The sequence below is a fragment of the Taurulus bubalis genome, assembly GCF_910589615.1.
Source record: "Taurulus bubalis genome assembly, chromosome: 1".
Classification (NCBI taxonomy): domain Eukaryota; kingdom Metazoa; phylum Chordata; class Actinopteri; order Perciformes; family Cottidae; genus Taurulus; species Taurulus bubalis.
This window is the reverse complement of record NC_136589.1, coordinates 7,332,528-7,353,865: the sequence shown is the minus strand read 5'-3', so window position 1 is coordinate 7,353,865 and position 21,338 is coordinate 7,332,528. Positions and strand designations below refer to the sequence as shown.

Sequence of the window (21,338 nt, the reverse complement as noted above, 5' to 3'; positions counted from 1 at the left end):
AAACTAACGGCGTTAATTGAGATTTGCATTTGGTGACCATCTATGTAGCGATAGCTGTAGCCAGAAGACGTAACATTTTTTGTCTCAAAAAGTGTCTTTTGGTTGTCGACTCTCAAATTATTAAAATAAGACTAAAACAAAAGTATATGTGGCAAAAGACCAAGGCTTAATTTAAAATCAGCTGCCAACACTACTTTAACAAAGTAAACTACAACGAATTACATTCATTGAAACAAATACATAATAATACCTTTTGCTTCCCCAGAAAATGCAATGGGTACAAAAAGGTATTAAAAATCAAATACAGCATGTCTGAATGTGTAATTCAAGCTTCTTATTCTCTGAGAACCTCGTCTGTTCCCAGTAAAAACATAATTAGTTAATGCCGTGTCTAATCCACCTCAGGGAACATGGCCCAGGATGCACCTTTTAATGGAGGCATTTTTGCTGCAGAGCACACCTGCTAATTTTGTGTTATCATATAGTGCGGGCGATTGTCAAACTGCATTATAATACCTGTCTGAAGAGCAACAATTATTGTTTGTAAGCCGCCTTCTGTCTACGCACGTGAGCGTTTCAGCTTATCATGATTAATTATCATATCCACATGTCGAAATGTCAGCGTTGACTCTCAGAAACAAATACGAGTGCGTCTTTGTAGTGCAGCAGAATTCGACTCAAGCGGTGAAGTTATTAATCTGTTCTCCCCAACTCATCTCATTGTCCCCAGTATAATGACAGCCTGTGTTAATTGTGCCTGTTTATAAAATGGAGCTTGACGTTGGAGCCAAGCTGCGCTAATCTCATCATCCTCGTTTTCTTTCTCTGCACCGCTAGGTTTGAAAATCAACTATTGATGTTCCTTATTACATTAGGTGAGCTGCTTGATGGCAACACACAGCTGCAGGCCGTTTGTATGGATATCCTATTGATCTGATTTACATATATAGAGAGTTTGTTGCTGATCAGACAATGTGTGTCTGGAAGTGAACTATTGAAATTGTGACATTCTCTGTCACTTGAAAGAGTTGTTTTTTTAATACAACCAGTGACAAAAGATGTATCACAAAAGCCACTACAGTATATTGTATTCAAATGTAGGTGAGGAGTAGCCCAGGTATCTAGACACTCTCCATGTACATTTTTCAATGGAGAATTTAAAAGATATGTTTATAAACGGCAACAACTGACTCGATACTTTGAGCGCCAGCTACAATGGAAACATGTTGTGTTATCATTGAATGCTTACAAAACAATAATTGAACATGTTTCAATATTTCAGAAAGCCCAATGAAAGCTTTTTGGAGATACTGGCACCGGCATGAGGCTGCTGTTGTGTGGTGGTGAGGGAGTGTCACTGAAAAGGCCGGTTGGAGTGACATGACATAACTGCTGCTCTACCTTAGTGCATCCACTGAGACCCATTTTGATCAAGGCAACTGCTAGCTTTCACAGGCCAGCTTGTTTTATTCCCTAAATGCACTAACTTTATTCAAATCAATGGGAAGACTGGCGTTTTTGTTGCAATGTCTGATGTTTTGGGAATGCAGGGTGACAAAAGCATTCGAGCAAGGACTCTAAACGTGCGCTCAGACTGACTTGATCACGTCTTTGCCTCAGTTTGTGCCGTCAACATACTCGTGTTGACAACTTGTGTTTCCTCGTCTTTTAATCTTCCTAATTGCGCTGCAATCTTCTTTTTTCTTTCGTTGCTTTTGTTGTCTTTAAAGACACCAAAGCAACATTTTCTGTATTGCATCCCAAATGTGTTGATGAAGCCAGTGAGATGGTTGGATTAAAATAAATCCTGCCTCAATGACTTGATCATCAAAGGAGTGCCTTCATAACAGAAAATAGAAAGAAAAGCAAGGAAACAAAGAATGTTTCACATCTTAAGTTCTCATTAACCACTTGAGTTTACAGCATGTACAAGTACAAAGTGTTCAGCTCGTGATGGTGCAACACTTAAGACAGCAAAATACTGCACAATGTACTGAATAGACACTTTTGGAAACATATTTAACTTTGCATCCGTTTGCTGCAGTGATCTGGTGCTAGTTGTAAACGATGCTGGCCTAATTTTATGGCTTTCCGGGGCGAGCGGAGGAATCCTGCCTCATTTGTCTCTAATTTGTTCCCAGTGCACATATGAGAGGGGTTATAAATACATTAGTCCTCTCCATAGTGCGACGCGTTGGGGGGCCGCCGGGCAATCAAGCTGCTTGCTGTACGTATAACGCTGCTTTTTTACCCAGTCCAACAGCGGCAGCGTGGGGATGCGACAGCATGTACCATCTACCTCATGCAGTGACTGTGAGCAGGTTGCGCTGTCCCAGAGGCGGGCGGCCTGCGCTGTGCATTAAAGCCTTGAGCGTTGGACCGATCAGATACACAAGCCAGTGCAATAGAGGGAACTGTGGGCCATGCAGATACAAAACTATTCATATCTCTCATCCCCCTGATGCAATCCACCGGTGGTTTGAGTCAGTGGTGTGGAAACATCAATTAAAACATGACGATTATCACTAAATTTGTCATTAGCCCTGAGGAGGAAGAAGCCGCGGCCAGAATATCTGTCTTTTCTATTACAGACGCACACAGAGTATTGCCTGCGGGACATAGCGAGTGATCGGTCTTAACTTTCTCTCCACTTGGGAGAAAATCAAATCCTGGTGCATTTTCGTCAGCTGTCAGTGTCGGACAGATATTTCTGCTGGGCTGGGCAGGAAATTAGGCTATTACGCTTTTCACAAGGCCCTCGTCATGTTGCTTCCTTTCCTACAGATGTTCTATCAAAGCAACTCATTGTAACCATCTTCTTTCCCACGGCTAAAAAAACGTCTTTCAAGAGACCCAAAATGTTCGGTTCTCCCCTGTTTCTTATGTTTTCTGCTGCTCTCTCACTCTCTGTCCCTCAGTTTTTCCCTGTCTCTCGCTTTCCGCTGAATCTTGGCTTAATTTGCGGCTGCTTTTGGGTTCAAGCGCCAAAATCAATTCCAAAGAGGTCAGCAGGGGTCAGCGGCCAGGCCAGAGCCAAAGCAAAGTGGATTACTGATTATCATGCCGGCAACATGGCTTCCATATTGGGACATCCACGACCCAGATATCACATCTGTATTATGCCTTGTATGAAAACCAATCAGAAGATTTGAAATGTGGAGAAGTGGGGGATATTGTAGCATAGAAAACCAAAACCCATTCATTCACATGATGCAAACCTTATTTTCAGCCCAAGAAGTAGGCGTTGGAGTAATGTTTTTCATTCCAATACGAAATAAGAGGCCAAGGTAGAAATTCTTGTTTCATAAGAAGGATGATGTGTTTTTTTTCATTTTTGAGACAACGCACAAAACAAAATGAAAGCCTATAAATTCCACATGCCATCATACACTATAGAATAAAAAATTCAGCGACTGTGATTTTCACTCTCAGAGAAAACACACCATGCCATTGACTGTTACACTAGAGACAAAGACTAACACACAACCAGCTTGTATTTAATAATATACAGTGCTTTTTGAAACATATTCAATGTCATCAACTTGAGTCGTGCTAATGAATGAAGCTTTCAAAGCAGATGTCACAATTAGCAACGCGAATCAGTACGGCAATTTTGAAGAATGTTTTTTCTTTCTTTATTGTAGCCATTTGCTAAAAATGAAAAAATGTAAGATGTGACAGTGAGAACAATGCTCAGACTTATCAATAGAGTAAAAGACGCAGACATGTACAGTGTAGTATTCACATTGTTCTCATAAGACAGTGAACAAAGCCCTTTATCCTCACTTTTAAAGCATTACGTTTTGGGAAATACACTTATTCGCTCTCTGGGGGAGTTAGATGAGAAGACTGATACCACTCTTACTTCTTGGTGAATAGAAGTCAACAAAACAAGGCACAACTACTGTAAATGGGGAAACAGCCAGCCTCGCTATGTCCAATGGTGATGCAATCCACCTCTAAGTCTTCAGATTTAATATGTTAATTAATGAGCGTGAGAGGTGCTGGTAGGCAGATTGTGTTCCCTTTAGACAGAGCCAGGTTGTTTCCCTTGTTTTCAGTCTTTGTCTAATGCTAAGCTAACCGTCTGCTGGCTATAGACGTACAATCAACAGACTCACATGAGAGGTACACGTTTTCTCATCATGTTGGACTTTTCCTTTAACTTGTTAACAGTCAGTAAAGGAACTCACTTATTCAAAAAGCAAAATAGTTTTGTCACAAAATATGAACTACGTAAAATGAGACTTGAGTTTTTTAGACGGGTCCTCTCCACGGGCAATCTCTTTCCCCACTAATGCCACCAGACTTTGAAGAGATTTGATTGGAAGATCCAATGTTTGACATCAAAAAACCCAAGCGTCAACAGCAGATATATTTTTATATGTAAATCATGACATTCTGTTCGCTGATTTGAGTTCATGAGGGGACAGAGCACACAAGATGAAATGTCAATAGCAAGATTTACGCACACTCACATGCCCATCATTCCTGCGATTCCTCCGAAGCCCTGACATGCTTACACCGCACTGTTTTCTTGAGCTCTATAAGCTTGATGCATTCTGTTTTGTAGGCCACACACTGGATAATTGATTTGCCTCGCTTTTTATTTTTAGATTTGAATGACATTCCAGGGAATTTTTCCAATTGTCATGATCTCATTTGTAGTTCTTCCTCTGCTTGCCGAGATGTCGATGGGGGGTCTAGAGGTACCACAGGATTTCAAAAGGGGGGCACATTACGCAGCACTTTTATCCAAACTTGATGGAACAGCTGCTGTTCCTTCGTTTCTTTTTTATCTTTATCTCCTTCTCTCCCCCCCTCTTGTCAGAAATGCTCTCAACTAATCTATCATCCTTTCCCTCTACTTAAACTTGACTTTACTATTGGAAGGCAAAGGTAGAATTCAAGGGAAATAGGATCTCATTATTTCAGACCCACCGCTCACTCTGCTCATGATTGATCATTATCAAAAAAAGCCCATTTGGAAGCAAGTGATTTCTGCTTTAGAAGAGAAAGAGGAGATAGGTCTATTTAAAAAATGATATGCAAGGTCCTTAGAGAATAAAGAAAACTACTTTTTTTTTTATCCGTGCAGGTGCTGTGATGGAAATGATCAATCTTTCAGTATGCATATAACACATGCTTTTGAATAAGGTTGGTTATTGTTTTTATGCATGTTAAAACAAGTTCCTCAGGAACTGTAGGTGTGTGAATGGGGCAGATGATGTTGAGAAATTATGATTCAGAAAACAATACTCAATTTAGAGTAACACTTGCTGCATCTGAGGGTAGAATACATTGCTTGATGTAGGATATTTTAATTCATATTATGGAAAGTCAAATTATTGTAAACCAATGCTTCCAGTATCAGTGATGTGATTAATTCTACTGAAGAAAACGTTGATGAGCAAACCCGGTTGTAAGGAAATGTCAGGGTTCTACAGTACAAGCACGGCACTACTGTGCTCACATCAGGACATCACAGTTTACAAAAGTTATATTGGGTTCATTTGTGTCACAGTGACCACGAGCCCAGTAGCCTTAGGAATTAGGATCAGGCTGTGGAGATAAATGGGCATGAAGAATATCTCGCAGCCTGCAATCAATGTTCCCGTTTTACTAAACCACTATACCCTAATGAAGAATTTGAGTCGGCCCACCCTGACTATATCCTAAAGCTATGTTAGGTGATGTATTTGAGAAACCATTTAAGTTGTATTTCTTGAAATTGTCTTTCAGCAACAAATAAATCAAATGTTCCGATAAAAAGATAAAGAAATACGGCATCTGTGGCTGTCGCTGCCGTTTAGTAAGTCGGACCTTTAAAAGTCTGTTATTAGGCTTCCTGCATGTCTACCACACTCATTGCGCGTCACTGGAGTCTCATATTAGCAGCAAACATGACTACTAACCATATCCATATAGGTTGTTTACGGTCATTTTGATATGTTTCCGTTCATAACGCTACTTTTTTTAAGTGGTTTTGCAAGGAGGCTGTCTGTTTTGCCGACTTGGTGGCTTTCTCGCTTGGCTTTGTGACTGTTAAAGCTATTCCAGTTGGATATTTTCATTGGAAAAGAGTTGGCAAGACTGGGCTGGATTTCTTTGGTTGGATAAGCTTAATCATCCTGGTTTCTTCAATATGGACCCCAGCTTTGACAATAGTTTATTTGCCAGTTTATCCCCCTCCTCACCCCCACAAAAAACAGCAGTTGCTATGCACAGATATGACAGAATGCATGAATATTAACAACATTGGCATTGCATGTGAAAAAAAGATTGAATTAGTGTTTTTTCATAATCTTCTAAATTAACATTTGGAGGGTTAGACAAACCGAAGAGCTTTTCCCCTTGGTTCTGGCAGGAACTTTAACTGATTGTTCGATCATTGTTATCTTACATTACTGATACACACCTCTGCTTACAAACCAGGAAGGACTGTCTTGGTTCCCAGTATATTATTCCCAATCTGGTAAGCATTCAGGATCAAATCTCCTCTTTCAGTGTAAGCTCCTGCGGTGATGCTGCCAAAAGTTGCGAGACAAAGCAGGGAAAAGTTGGCTGGGATGAAGAAATGTCACATTTTCCAGACTGCCTGAGCAGAATCATGACCTCTGTTTCTCCCTCAGAGCCAGTACAGTGAGTCTGGAACAATGTGCTCCCAAACTGTAGGAAACATCATAGCGGGGAAGACACTGATGACAACAAAAGACAAAAGGCCATTTGAAAGAGCAGTTTTTTAAGCTTCTCTTTGCGCTGACCTGTCAGACAGAATTTTGGGGGTCCCGGCCTGTCTGCCAGTATGACATAACTCGAGGGAGCACGCCTTTTGGGACCAGTCTCAAGCTACACAGTCGAAAGTTTAAAACCACATTTTCCCTCGGACACTGACAGGAAGCAGTTCAGATGATAACATGACGACACAGTAGTTTGGCAGCTTTGCATGAATCTCAAGTTGTATAAGCATCACTGCCAACTGCAACCGCCTGCCGCAACTTCCACTGATATATCCTCAAAAGTGGACGAAGGAAAGTATTAAATGATCCATGGAAATGGAGCCCATAAAATCCAGAACATAAGTAGCCTCAGGCATGCCACACACTCGCTGACCTCAGACCCCGTACTGCACCCCAGACACCGCGCACGTATGCTCATTCATGTAAGACGCGTGCCTTTGCTGCAGCTTAATTTGAGTTCCCTCAGACTGAGCACAGTGGCAGACCGACTGCGCCTGAGAGGCAGCGACGCACCCAGGTGACTGTTCGCCAGTTAAGAAGAAGTTCAAGCCTCTCTGGGAGGACATTTATATGCGCTCAGCACATCTTTATCCCACAGACCAGGATTTACAAATAGATTTCAAATTAGAGCCTCTACTTTAATTTTCTAATGCAGTGACCCATTCTGCAGCAGTGTAATAGCAGGTCCCAGTGTGACAATTAAAATAAATCACGTCTGAACAGAATTCGCCATATGTATTCATGCCTCATCAGTAACTGAATTGACGTAAATGATTTATCCCAGAGAACTTAAATACCAATGCCCATACCACATAGGGCTACCACCCTGCAAGCGCTCAAGTTCTACATGCTTGTCGACGGCCCTGCTGTGAATAATGAAATTGACTTGTCTAAGATGAATGAGCGGGTGGGGGAAGAGAGACTGGTGGTTTGAAACACTTGGACCATACCAAGATGAAATATCAACGTATTGTCGTTTCACCCAAATGTTGATTTAATATCAATTAATTGACAAACGTATTTTTTTATCTTTATATTTGACATATGTTACTTTCACACAAGTGGCATACTGAGTATTACTAGTAACTGTTAGAAAAACTTGTTTTTCCTCTGGCTTTAAAAAGAAATAACAGAAAAGAGCCCATCGGCAATGTGTCCCACCATAATGAATAGCCCATATTTTAATCTTACTAATCCGTAAGAGAAGAAAGCAAGGTGTGATACCATGGGCTATCTTCACTTTTTATTAAAAATGACAGCTACAGTGTGTAGAAATGTCCTTTGATTAAAGTGAGGAAGCACACTTTGAGCTCTAAATATCATTCTGCTCTTGGGTGAACCTATTTGCACTGTTTTAGTCACAGACCCCCACCAGTCATTAACATGATCTGAATATGTTGCCCACTGTCAATAACTAGTCACCTTCCTCCTGATTTGGACATCGTCATCCTCATGCGCCCGCTTCACCCTCATCAGCTTTACTTTCTTGGCTTTTGATTAATCCTGTCTCATTTGAGATTTTGAAACTATCAATGGGAATTATTCAAATCCCCAAGGTATGAAATAGCTATGAGGAGGCTGTGGAAGACACTCATTAACCCCAAATGGAGGGGAGCCCAAAGTAAAGCTCAATGAATTCTCTCCGTCGTAGAAATCTGATTCGTTACGGGGGGCTGTGCTTAATCCCAGTTGAAGGTAGAAGTTAATTGTGTCCAGTGTGTGTAGTTCAATATATATATATATATATATATATATATATATATATATATATATATATATATATATAAAATATGTTTTTGCAACTGCTTTTCAAGTATATGTGTATGGGAATCGTGCTATAAGGCGTTTCTGTGGATCATTTGGTAAATGTGTGGATACAGAGGACTTAATCCTGGGAAAATACAATTTCTTGCAGAAAAGAAAAGAAATATTAAGCAATCTGCCAACCCTGCGACAGTATGTTACGACTGAATGAATACAATAGCCCAAGATTTGAACCAATAACAGGATGCCCTTGTATGGATTGAATCACTGGGATGTAGTGGCGTGTTCAGAGGCCTTTGCATTGTTCTATTGATCATTCCACTGTAGTTAGTTCTGCACTTCCATCCTCAGAGGCATGTCTTTATCCTCTCTAAAGTATTGGAGGATGTTTGCACGGAGTCATGAAATGCACCACGGACGCCATCTGAGGAGATCAGAATCCTGCCATACAAACCAAAACTAGAAATTCTTCCCTGGAGGGACTTGTTTTAGCTGTAGCACCACATTTAAATTGGATCAACAGCTGCTGTATATGATTCCATAATTTCAGGCATAATATGTTCCATTAATGCCAGAGCACTCACAGGCATTAGAGAGACGGTTGATGCAAACCTCTCAGGATGTGCTCTGCTTATTCTCTGCCTTTTTCCCCCAGAAACACGGCACAGGCTGGTGCCGCTGCCATTCTCTTACATGCAGATGTCAATTATAGAGATGGCAGACAGTGGTGAGCTGTGCACATCTGCCGGTGGATGATGTCTCCGCCAGCAATGTGCAAGCCAATGAAGCATGCATTTCAACCATCACTTGGCAAGCTGCACCTTAACATTAATGTGTGCAAGACACTGCCAGACCTTAAAGTCTAACTGATTCCCTCAATGGAGACCAACTGAGAAAAATATTTGTAGCTGAATATTATTTTCTTTCTTTCTTTAATGTAAAGACTTTCATAGATAAAAGAAATGTGTCCTTCGTGGGTCACATGGCCTGGAGGGTATATGGGGCATGTCTGTATGTTTGTGATGGGGGGTTCTTCCTCATCACACCCAGACCTCTGCTGCCTGCTGTGTTATTAGGCAGCTACAGTACATTAGGGACGGACCAGCTCCACCACTGTTGTCATTGAGAACATCTAGTTATCACATCTTGCGCTCAACCACCTGCTGAGTTCACAGAGCTATCAGCATCCCCCGTGACCTGCTGGTGTCTCTGTATGTCTCTGCTGGAGACCTTGGATATGTTAAACACCCCCATACGGCCGAGACCAAGTTCTCTACACGCAACATCTCCCTCAGAAAATAGTTTGTGCAGAACACACGTTTGCACCAACACGTGTACACACATACACACACACTCACACACAAAAACAAACAAACTTTAATTCCAACATTGTTGTGAACAAGGCCTACCTCATGTACTGACTTGCACCAGAGTGACTCTGTTTGTGCTGCACTGTATCAGAAGCTGTTTGTCACCGACAACATGGCTGTTTCCAAAGGCATCAGGCTCTAAGTGTGTGGATTACAGCGGTATACATTTGTATAATGCCTGTGATAATGGGATAAAGCAGCTTCCGTGGGAGAAATCTGTATGGAGAATGGATTATTCCAAAGCTCTGCCTATGGGACGTTGAACCCCGGAGTTATCACAAGCAGTCAGCATCTCAAGTGGGTGCATTGCCTCAGAAAAGTGCTCTGATGCCGCATTTCATGTCCACGTTCTATTCTCTGGAGAGAAGACACAAATTGGGGAGGCTGCAGTCGTGTATGTTTTAGTCAGTAATTACCATAGGAGCACTCGAAAGGATGAGATATACTAGCTCCTTTTCAAATTTGCATTTGCTTTACATTAGAACTGTGCGCTTGGCCTGCATCTATTTATTGTTCTCTTGTCCAAGATACAGGAACCCACTGAACTAGTTTGTATGTTTCTCTTGATAGCCATTATAGAGGGAAATTAGCATTTCCATGCATACAAAAGCAATTACCGTCAATTTATACACATTTCATAGAATCATGTCCCCAATTAGACGGCCATTTCAGGGGACTGATAAGACGAGCAGCTCTCACATTGAACATCTGATGTCTGGACAGACGGTGCGAACTGCTTTCCCCCTGATCCCTATCTCGGTCGACAGCTCCGGCATGAGGAGGACTTCAGTATGCAGCTCTCACTCATTTCAAGCAGAGCTAATTTCACCCTTAATAAGGGTGTGGTGGTGAAAAACAAATGTTGCTGTGCTGATAGTGGCGCTTTGATGTCAGTACAACAGCAACTGGATAGTCATGCAGCCCGGAAGTCTTTATTGTCTACATCAAAGACAGTTGTCTTTTTTTATGTGCTTCATGTGTTTATAATGAAGTTGCTAGTGGATCTTTAACACGTTTAAATGATAATGTGAATTGTAGAACCGTATATTTTTTAAATTCCTTTCAGGCTAATGGTTTTATGCAGGTACACTTGTGTGCCTTTCCTCACTTTGCCCTGTTTTCATTTACATGAGGGAGAGAAATCTCAGATGACATCTTCAAATCTGCCCATTCATTAGCCCAAACAGGCTTATCTGCTTAAAGACTTTGGCTAAGACCCCATTCTCACTGAGGAATGACTCACCTCCATATTGCCTCACTAACAGCAACAATTACGTCACCCTGTTCCTGGCTGTTGGAGATTATGGAGTTATTTGTGCAAATCCTCCTTTTACATGATATCAAATGCTCGGCCACAGGTCTGTGCGCGTGGAAAAATGGAGACAATCAGCCTGAACCTGAGTGATTCAAAGAGCTCAGCTATTATTAATATAGCAGAGGGCGGGAAAGAAAGTGGTGGAGGGAGAAGATGAAGATGAGATTGATAACAGGGATGCTGACATCAGTCGTGCTTCGGTCAACAGAGAAGGAGTTAGAGGAACATATGACGTCTTTTATAGTAAGAGCCTATCGAAGTTCTTACATTCAGTGCTACAGATTGGTGTGAGGGAATAGTATAGTTTTTACATTTGGGGAAATACACTTATTTGTTTCTGAGGAGAGTGTTTGAGCAGCGAAAACAGAGGAGTTTGGAAACGTTCACTACTTGATTGGGTCTTAGCAGCCACGACGCGCCACTCAGACACAGCTTTTTATTTTTTTTTATTTGGTGGAAGCGTTCTTCAGTCAAAGGTGAAAAAGCAAAGATATGAATGGTTATAGGCTCCATAAAACCACAACTTGTCGCTTCTACTTTTATGTTTTTTTTTTTTTTACAGATTAAACAAATGAGATATAACATGTTAATTATTGAGCTTTAGATCTGCTGATATTTTTTTCTTTGGACTGTTCTTGTCTCAAAGTTTAGCTAAGCTAAGCATCTACTCTATCTAGCTCTTCTACCTCACTGTTGATAAAAATCAATCTAACCCAGCCGCATATACAGTATGTAGAAGTATGAGCAAATTAAAATAGATAAAGAAATACTATTACAGATAATCTTATCTGCAGTAGTGGATGTATACCAGACTGTTCCAGCTACTGTATACCAGCCGGGATCTCATGAGTCTGCCATTTATTTATTTGGGAGCCATATATACTTGGGAGGAATGGCTCAGGATTGTGAACTCAATCACAGCGCGAGGGGATGTCAGTGCACAGGGCGCTCCCCGTGAATCACACACTGAAAGGCTATCACCCAAACCTCCAAGGTCCACTGCCAACTCATCAGTCATCGCGGACCAGACCAGGCCACAGACTGATCAGCCATGCACACGCCGTGGTCGCTGGGGACACTCACAAACTCAGCCCGTCCTTCCATCTCCCCCTATATCCATACCAATATCCATACTCTCTGCTGAAACCATAGCATAACATATTCCAAGGTCTGAATGTGACTTTGCCTTTCAAACTTCTGTCACTCTGCCTAGATTGTGTATGAAACTGAAGGCCACAGATGCTTGTTTTGTCACACTGCCTGCACTTTTTCCATGGAGTTTTATTTATAGCTGTAATCTTTTTAGGTGGCGGTTTTAGAGTATTTCTCCGTTTGTGTAACTGATGGCGTACCTTTGTTACAGTCGCATATGAATTTCATGAAAATGTACAACTTTACCCAGTTGTAATGTATGTTTTAGTGTTCATTTATTTAAATCTTACATAGTTTAATTAACTTTTCAGTGCAACGGCTTCAGTACATACTATTATTAAGATCAATATAAACTAATGTTGAAATAAAACTGTTCAATCATACTGGGTTCAGGGACGTTTCCCCACAAAATACCAAAAATAATAAAATATATACTTGCTGCTATTGTTCCCCTTACTAGCATCCCCATGAAGTTGTAATACTTATGTTAGTTGTGTTATTACAGCAGTAATCTCAAAATACTGAGAAGGATGATTCAAATGATGTTCTTATTTTTAAATGGTAAGTCATGAACTGTGGAAATGGAAATTGTGACCTGTAGGTGGCGCTAGATGAAAAGTCACAAGATCACCAAAGTCATTAAGATTGATCCTCTGGGGACCCTGAATGTCTGCACCAACTTTCAGGGCAATCCATCCAGTGGTTGGGATCTAAAACCAGCAGACTGGTATTCCCCAGATACTGTAGCGAAAAACACAGTGTGTTTTAAACAGCGTCTGTCCGACATGATGTGGGCGATGAGGTACGGAGAAAACATGCATAAATGAGTAACGAGAGCTGCGCGGGACATGAGGGATAATACACATTTGCATGATTACATGGACAGATGAGTGATTTACCTGCACTCATGTCTGACAGCCATTCTAGATGAGTGGCACCTGATCCTGTATTCTTTAACTGTAGCACGCATCGTATCCTGTAATTGATGTAGGACCGCATGGAGGTGCAAGATACAGGGAAAGATGTTTATCAGCCGCATTATGGGATGCGCAATGACATTTATCCAAAGCTTGACTCAAGAAAACTTTGTGATTCAAAACACTTTACTTTGAAATGATTATTTGCCAAGTTCCCGTGCTCTCTGGCTTATTCGAGCAAGCCCACTGCCCCTGTGCACACTGTGTAGCGCCTTCTCTGCCGTGCACATCTCTCACATTTGGCACACTCGTGCCTACCCTAAGCCACATTAGAAAACAGATATGACAATTTCACACATATAGCATTATCCTTTGCCTCACTCCGATTCACCTGTGGCCAGGCAATCTTCCTCAAGTAAGCACAATAATAAGTAATTACCATAATGCTTGAATAAAAAATAAAAAAAGAGAATAAAAAAAAAACTTTGAATGGAAGCAGGAGTTAGGGGGGGTGGGGTGGGGTAGAAATATTTGATTAATCTTCTTAACACGTTTCATGTGCAGATTCTTTGAGTTAATTTCAAGGACCATGCCTAAAGGAGATTACCTCCCCATGCTCCTGCACATTTGCTCATGAGTGATTTTGTTTATTCATGTTTTATATTATAATGCTCCTCCTGCCGTCTGCAGCCACAGAACCGACGGCAAAAATGCAATTTATTTCCCGCGCTGCACACGATGGAGACAGCTGATAATGTCACCAGGAAATATGAAGACTGCTGGGACGGGACCAAACAGCCTACTATTTATGTATGGAATATAAATAAAATATTTCGTGTGGGCTCTTTTAAACCGCACATGCACCCAAACACACACTCTTCCTCCAAAAAGTTGCTCCGGTTAGTGTCACATCATTTTGCTTTATTTTGTTTTTTACAAACACTTAAGGCACTGTGTGTGTGTGTGTGTTTCGGTATATTGTGATTTAGATTTCTGTCATCTGTCAGTAGATTAGCATACATTTACAATAACATGGATCATTACAGAGAGTCATATAAAAGGTCAAAGATGCATTCAAGTTCTCAGAGGTTGCAGATTACGCCAGCGCTCAGTCGCCAATCACACTTATCATCAACAGCTTATGGTAAGCTCATCCCAGCAATCGCATGCACCTCCCTCATATGACAACCCATATACAGTATGTTGTCATGACATATATGACACAGCCCACTCATATTTCATTGGCACGGCGCGACTCAGTTATGAACACGCGTCAAAGTCTCTTTCATCACTCCTGTTAATATGGATTTATCTGCTCCGCTGGCAGTGATGGGACGGCTGACGTAACTGTTTACAGTGACTTCTTTGCTCCCTCCCGATGAGGAGGACGATGATGATGACGGCCGCCGCTTTCTGCCCAGCACACGGCCCGGATGGCAGGATTTATGGCCCGCGGTGCCCATCCTCGGCACAAGACGCATCGTCTCTGGGTAGATCGTTCAGCCTGTCCTTGCTTTATTGATCTCACTCCTCACAAGTTCACAACTTCCGAGTTCCTGGTGCATCACTTGACAGGAGAGAGATTTAGTGGAGGGATGAGGTCAGATAGAGGAAGAGAGATGGAGGGAGAGGAAGAGGGAGGGCAAAGTGAAGGAGAGTGAGTCAGAGGAGATGGGAGAGCAGAAAAGGAGGGGAAATAAAAAGAGGGGCTGCGAGAGAACGAGACGAGGGAAGGAGAGGGAGTGATATGGGAAGGAAGGAAGGGAGGGAGGAAGAAGGAGAGAGTTGCTTCCTCTGGGAGGAAGCGGCTCGAGGCCAGGTCAGACAAGATTGATACTTGTGAGTGTGTAAAGGCCTGCAGAATTAGCCCCTGGTACAGTGGAAATCCACTGGTAAACACACCCAGCAGCTCTCAAAGGTGTTCCCATCAATCTCAGCACTTGCAGTGCACATATAGTGTATACACACACTCGTATTTCTAAGTGTTTGACTCACTGAAGTGGTTGAACGGCCGTACTACTGTAGGGTTAAAACAAACGTCGGTGACTTCAGCACACGCTCCGTCATCTGTTCACCTGTTGATTCTGCTTTTATCTCTTTTAAAACCACGGAGACGCCAGCCTAAGCCTCTTTTTCAATAAAGTCATACACTGTGTTCGAAGGTGACGTACAGTGTGCGTCAACTATTCATCTCTTTGTGATCCTTTAGTCGCTGTAGTTGTTCAAATCCCCTTCTACACATGACTTTGAATGACCTCCTCTCATCGCTTCTCGTTTTCAGAGCGTTGGCCTTTTTCCCCCCAGAGTCCACAAGATTACATTAGAGACAGCAACTCTGTACTGTTCACAAAGCCCACAGGGAGTGTGAAGAAGGCAAGGGAGGGAACTTACAAAAGGCTGGGCCAAACTCACAGCCCACCAGCCCTCCGGAGGACAAAGACAAGCCTCTATAATGTTTATGTCGACCCTTGTGCAGCCTAATTGGCTTGGCAATCATGGAATATGAACTGTTTCTGTGTGTGTGTGTCAGTAGCTTGGTGAGTCTTCATGTTTACGAAGAGTCTTCTCTGTGTATTTATATAATGCACTGTAGATTTGTTCTCTGTGCTTGTATACTCTTCATTGTTAATGACTTGTCTGCTGCCTCATTCACCAATTCATTGTCAAGACATCCATTAGCGGCGCATAAGGAGCCGCTCTGCAGCGTCACCTCTTATCTTTTGAACTCAGACACTGTGATAAGGGCTTCAGAATGACTGCAGATCAGAGTGCAACTCTGTTCAATTAATTCTCTGCCATTTGAAAAGGAGACAGACTTCCAAGTGAGAGAGCCTGACATGTGAATCGGCATTCTGTTCTTTTCAAAAGAAGAGATTACAACAACAAAAAAGTTAGGGATCTCTTGTTGAAGTAGTGAACAGGAAAATAAAATGAAATGCAGCTGTGTTGCTGTGCCTTCAGCATTGAAAGCCTTTGATAATCACACTTTTTCTACTTTTACTGAAGTCAGTAAATGCAGAGTACACAGAGCAGCACACTTGGGAGAGCAGCAGAGAGATTTGGGCTGCGTGATACAAAAATGAAATGGGTCATCAAATTACCCATGTGATTGTGTGTACCTGCCCAATTATGATTGATCTTCGCAAGAGAAAACAAAGTGGTGTATTTTATTTGCATGTTAAAAGATGCTCTCGTTCTCTCTCTACCAGCACCATAATTACCTCAAAATGTGAAATGCTATTTAGGTATTCATAATTTATTTCTGTGTGGGGGGGACACAATAGACAAGCGTACATCGCTCTGCCAAGCCCCAGATTTTTTTTTTTTTTGTTAATTGAAAATCTCATTTGCATGAGGAGAAAATCAAACACTCATTTCCATACATGAGATTATAAAAAGATAACTGCTAGTGTTTGTTGTTCCATATTTGATCCGAGCATTTCCACCTAATTGCTAAATGCTGCAAATAGGGCTAGAGTGTAACCTCCAAACTGATGTTCACAAGCCGACTGGATGTTATGTTCCGGTTCAAATTACGCACTTTTCTATCAGTGTTTTCCAAAGTTTGTATGTGCAATCGGGCGAGTCTGTCATTTTGTCGGAGTCTCTGTGAGTCCATATCAGAAACATGCACTGCGTAGCTGGGTACCCGCCAACTTCGTAAACAGCAACGCCAGCCCAGCTGGATGTTGTGCAGGGCGGCACATGCATGGAGCGGGCTGCAGCCAGAGCCAATGATCTTCTATGATTTCTGCGAGAGAGATCAGAGGTGTCCTGTTTCATCCCTTACAAACAACCCCATGCATTCTAACTCTCGCCTCTCCGTCTCTCTCCCTCCTTTTCACGAGCACACACACACACACAATATACACAAACACAACCCCATCTATTCCAGGCGGACACCATTACCGACCTGGCCTCAGCCTCTGTTCCCTACTTGAAGCTCATTAATGCAGCCTCTGACATGGGCGGACACCAGGAGATTTGCCTCCCCTCCTCTTCCTTTCTCCCTCCCGTGTCTTTCTTCTTTTCACCCGAAAACATGATAAATGGGATTTATTTTGAGATCTGAACCCCCGTAAATATGGCCCGAGCGTACGACTTAGTGCAGTGTTGACACATTTCTGCGTCACACATTATGAATTTAAGGGGGGGGGGGGGGGGTATAAGCGCTGAAACAAGCTGTCGTCCAATGAGGCCTTTTTCTAAATAAGGCCTGTGAAGTATTGCTGTTGATCTACATGTTGCGCAATTACTAAAAGCCTATGTGGTAAAGTTTATCTTTTTATATCTGATTCATTTTTGTTTGTCTCTGCGTGTTAATTACTCTCTTTATACTCCCTTCAATGAATATGTCTCAACTGTTTACAGTTTTGAATGTATTATTGCCCAGCAGTGCTAGTTAGTGCCCCTTGAGTGTCTCCCCAGCCTCAAAAGTCGTGCAGGAAGTTGTAAACAGTCAGGTATTTTGCTGCTAATGATTAGGTTACACTCTTCATGTGTTACTTGGAGAGAATACAGAAACATAAACCCTGTGGTTTGAGGTAATAAGGGCGATGTTGTTGTTTTTTCCCCCTGCTGAGGTGAATAATGTAGCTATGACGTTGTCTGTACATTCATATTTTTTTTTCAAATATAAATCCCAGCATGAATGACTTGATTTGTTAACACATCTGCATTGACTGCACACACACTGTACACAGCCACGCCACCACAGCTGTACATGTGACGACCTCTATTCAATAGCTGGGAAAGGACAACTGTCAAATTAAATGACATAAGGTATATTTTATTTCTCAGTGCGTCTGACCTAAGCATTTTGCCTCAGAAATATGTGCTATGTATTTTCATCTATAGGGCTCCAGCGCAGGTAATTGAAAAGCACTGCTCAGTGTAGCGTATGCACTCAGACATGCGATGAGGCCACCATTATGGTTCAGCATGGCCTGGAGGGATGAGGGAATGGAGAGATGGAAGGGATGCGTGCCCTGATAGAAATTTTAGATTAACTGGTCTCTCACAATCCTCTCAATGTCAATAGGTAAACTGCAGATACCTGTGCACGTGGAATCTCAACAACACAAATACACTTTTATATATGTGTTTTAATTAATGACTGAAATGTTTTAGTTATTATTGTTGTTGGTATTATAAATATTATTTTTATTATAGGTTAAGAATTAAATCTTTGTGCACTGGCTCACATGCACCACTTAAGACCTTAAATCTTCCTCTTAAATGACAAATGATTTTTTTTCTCGCCTTTTTTTTCCTTCTCCTTATGGCCTTCACGGAGAGTGTGCAGTAAATGGGGAGGGAGCGTGAATACTCAGTGCCTCATGTAATAAGCATATAATTAAACTCCTCTGACAATTACATCATGCATTATCAGCCTAAGCCAGATCCATTACTCCTCTCGATCAATGGCTTGGCCACAATAGGCCTCCTACTCTGACCACACCAGGGACTGGCGGCCAGGCAGCTGCAGGCTTCTTTGCTGTATTGCAGGACCAGTAAGTGCTGTTAGTGACATTCAACACCAAGGGTTTGAATGGGGAGAGGGAGGAGGGCCGGCTACTTAATGCAAGGTAAAGGGAAGAAGGAAATGGGAATTAGTCCTGATGAGGACAGCGAGGAGGTGGTGCAGCTACTTGCTGATGCTCTAGAGTGTAATGATGAGTCATGGTAGAGTGAATTACAGTGTGGTCCTTTTTTCCTCTTCAGCATTGGCGATGTCTATCTCTAATAATGAAATCCTCAAAGATTACTGAGGTCGAGCATAGGCTAGTCCATTGCTGAGTTGCATAATGATGATGAATTAAACATCAAGAGGAAGATCCAGCCAAGCATGCACGCTCACATAGATACGTTTAAACTCCGGGTACATCAACAATTCAGATGTAGAATATTTTAAAGTTGGCCCTTTCATTCTGTGCGAGTAATGGATTCAGGGTGAAAGAAGGGGAATAAAGTTGCGCTATGGCCTCAAAGTCGGGCCAAGTCAAGCACTTTTCTTCAGCAGATCATTAACTATTATCACATATTCAATGGCAACATTGGCAGGAAGAACTCAGGAGAGCGGCCACAGGCATACCATCTGCCAATGTGATGTGAGAAGGGTATGAGATTATAATTTTGATCAGCCTGCCAAATCCTTTCTGCCTGTCAGAGTGGTCTGAGAGGAGCAACCACAGGCCTTGTGAATAGATTAAATCAGCCCAACCTCTTTCTGGCTCCATCTGCTTTCTCCTTCTTTCCTTTCTCACTCTTTCACATGCTGCCTCTCACCCTAACCTCTATTCATCTATTCCTCTACCTATCCATCCATTTCATCTTTCGTTTTTCCCCTCCTCCTATACTCCCCTGCTCCTTTTCACCAGAATTATTACATTACACATCCAGGGAACATCCATTAGCTCGGAACATGTTCTTTCTTCTCCTTCGTCTTCTCTTCCTCTCCTTCCAGGAATTGGCTAAGGCAATGTTATTTCAGATTATACAGTTGTTAAAGCTCATTTTAAGCTAACAACGGGACATCAAAAGCGGTGAACCCTGCACAGAGGGAGAGGAGGAGGTGTTGATGGAGTTTCTGGGCAGGTGAGAAATGGAGAGGGGCTGTGAAGAAAAGACCTGATCAGATGGAAGGAGGAGATTAGAGAGGGAATTATTAATGGGGCTAGGGCCCTTTGGAGCCTGAGATTTGTTTGGAGGAGGATGCAAAACTGTGTGCGAGATAATAAAGGGGTGGGGGGGAACAGATTTTTTTTTTCACCTTTAGCACAATGTGAAAAAGGAAGATATGAAGTTCCGGACAGAAAATATCTTTACCGAAATCATTTTAATCAAAAAACACAATATAAGGACCCATGAGATAAAAAAAAAGTACACTAAACTGATACATGTAATACATTGATAACTTGCATTGTGCCGACTGTGCTAGAAATGGGCCGGCAGAAAGCTACCCCATGCCCAGGAGCAAGCCGGTCACCCCAAAGGGAGCTTGAGTGATTGATGACCTGGTGTCATTCTGATTGACTTCATGGCTGCATACCCTGGAAGAAGGGATGAGGCACAGATGAGGTACACTGAAGGGGGGCAATTACTGCCGCCCAGGACATACTTCATTTCTAGCGCCCTCTCCCAAAGGATCAGTCCTCCATCCACCCACACACCTTGTAGGTCGACTGGGCTAAAGGCAGGGCGGCTCTCAGCGTAAACTGTGACCCCTGCACGAACACACTAGTTTCGCTTATGTGTTTGATGGAGAATTTAGGGGTCAGTTGATCTTGAACCATGCTCTCCCTGGAGGTCGACGTAACCGTTCTGTTCGTACATGGAAGGGTTGCAGACTGGGGAGTTACCTGTGGTGTCTGTCTGCTAGTCACTCAGGTTGGATGTGGATTTCACGGTAGTATATGTTGTATGAACCAAATGCACCTCAGCTGTGATTCCGTAACGCCACCGGCTTTCTCATTTGTCTTGATTTGTACTGTAATCTTTGGGAATTACTTGATTTAAAATGCATTTTAAGGTGGAGACCTTCTAAAAGAATATATTATTACGTGTACACTTTAGAGGTGGCATGTACTAGGGCTGTATCTTAAACACAAAGTGCCCTGTGTACGACACAGGCCTGGTACTGTATTTAGATTGCGGTTTCACATGATGAGAAACAGATGGAGTGTGTCAAAGATAAAAGGGAAGAAAGTATGAAGTATGACTAAGGTTATAACGGTGGGAGCCAAGACCCAAGAGACCAAATGCACATTTATCTCTCTCTCTTCCTCCTGTTCTTGGTTTCGCATTTTCAGATTTATTTTTCTCACTGTCTGGTCTCTGGATATTTGCTTATTTAGCCTCAGAACAGATTCACACCAGATCAATCTATGGTACCACAGAAGAATAACCCCCCTCCAGCGGTTATTGGTATGTGCGGCGGAGATGAGAAAAAGCTGCAGGAAGGGAAACCTTAAGTGGCCAAGTGCTGGCTGGTAGTGAAACCAGACTAATATGAGGCCCATTGCTCACTTCTTCAGCCAGTATTGATCTACCATAATGTATGTTTAGCTGATCCTGTTCT

The 21,338-nt window shown here is 42.2% G+C and overlaps 1 protein-coding gene across 1 annotated transcript in view; it reads left to right on the top strand.

Moving 5' to 3' along the window:
- Nucleotides 1-14,752, top strand: part of dcdc2c (doublecortin domain containing 2C) — a gene marked incomplete at both ends in the record, with an annotated part of 123,371 nt that extends 108,619 nt beyond the window's left edge. The window contains 1 exon segment of the mRNA XM_079229257.1: nt 14,645-14,752. Coding sequence (XP_079085383.1) covers nt 14,645-14,752 — 108 coding nt within the window.
- Nucleotides 14,753-21,338: the final 6,586 nt, after the last annotated feature.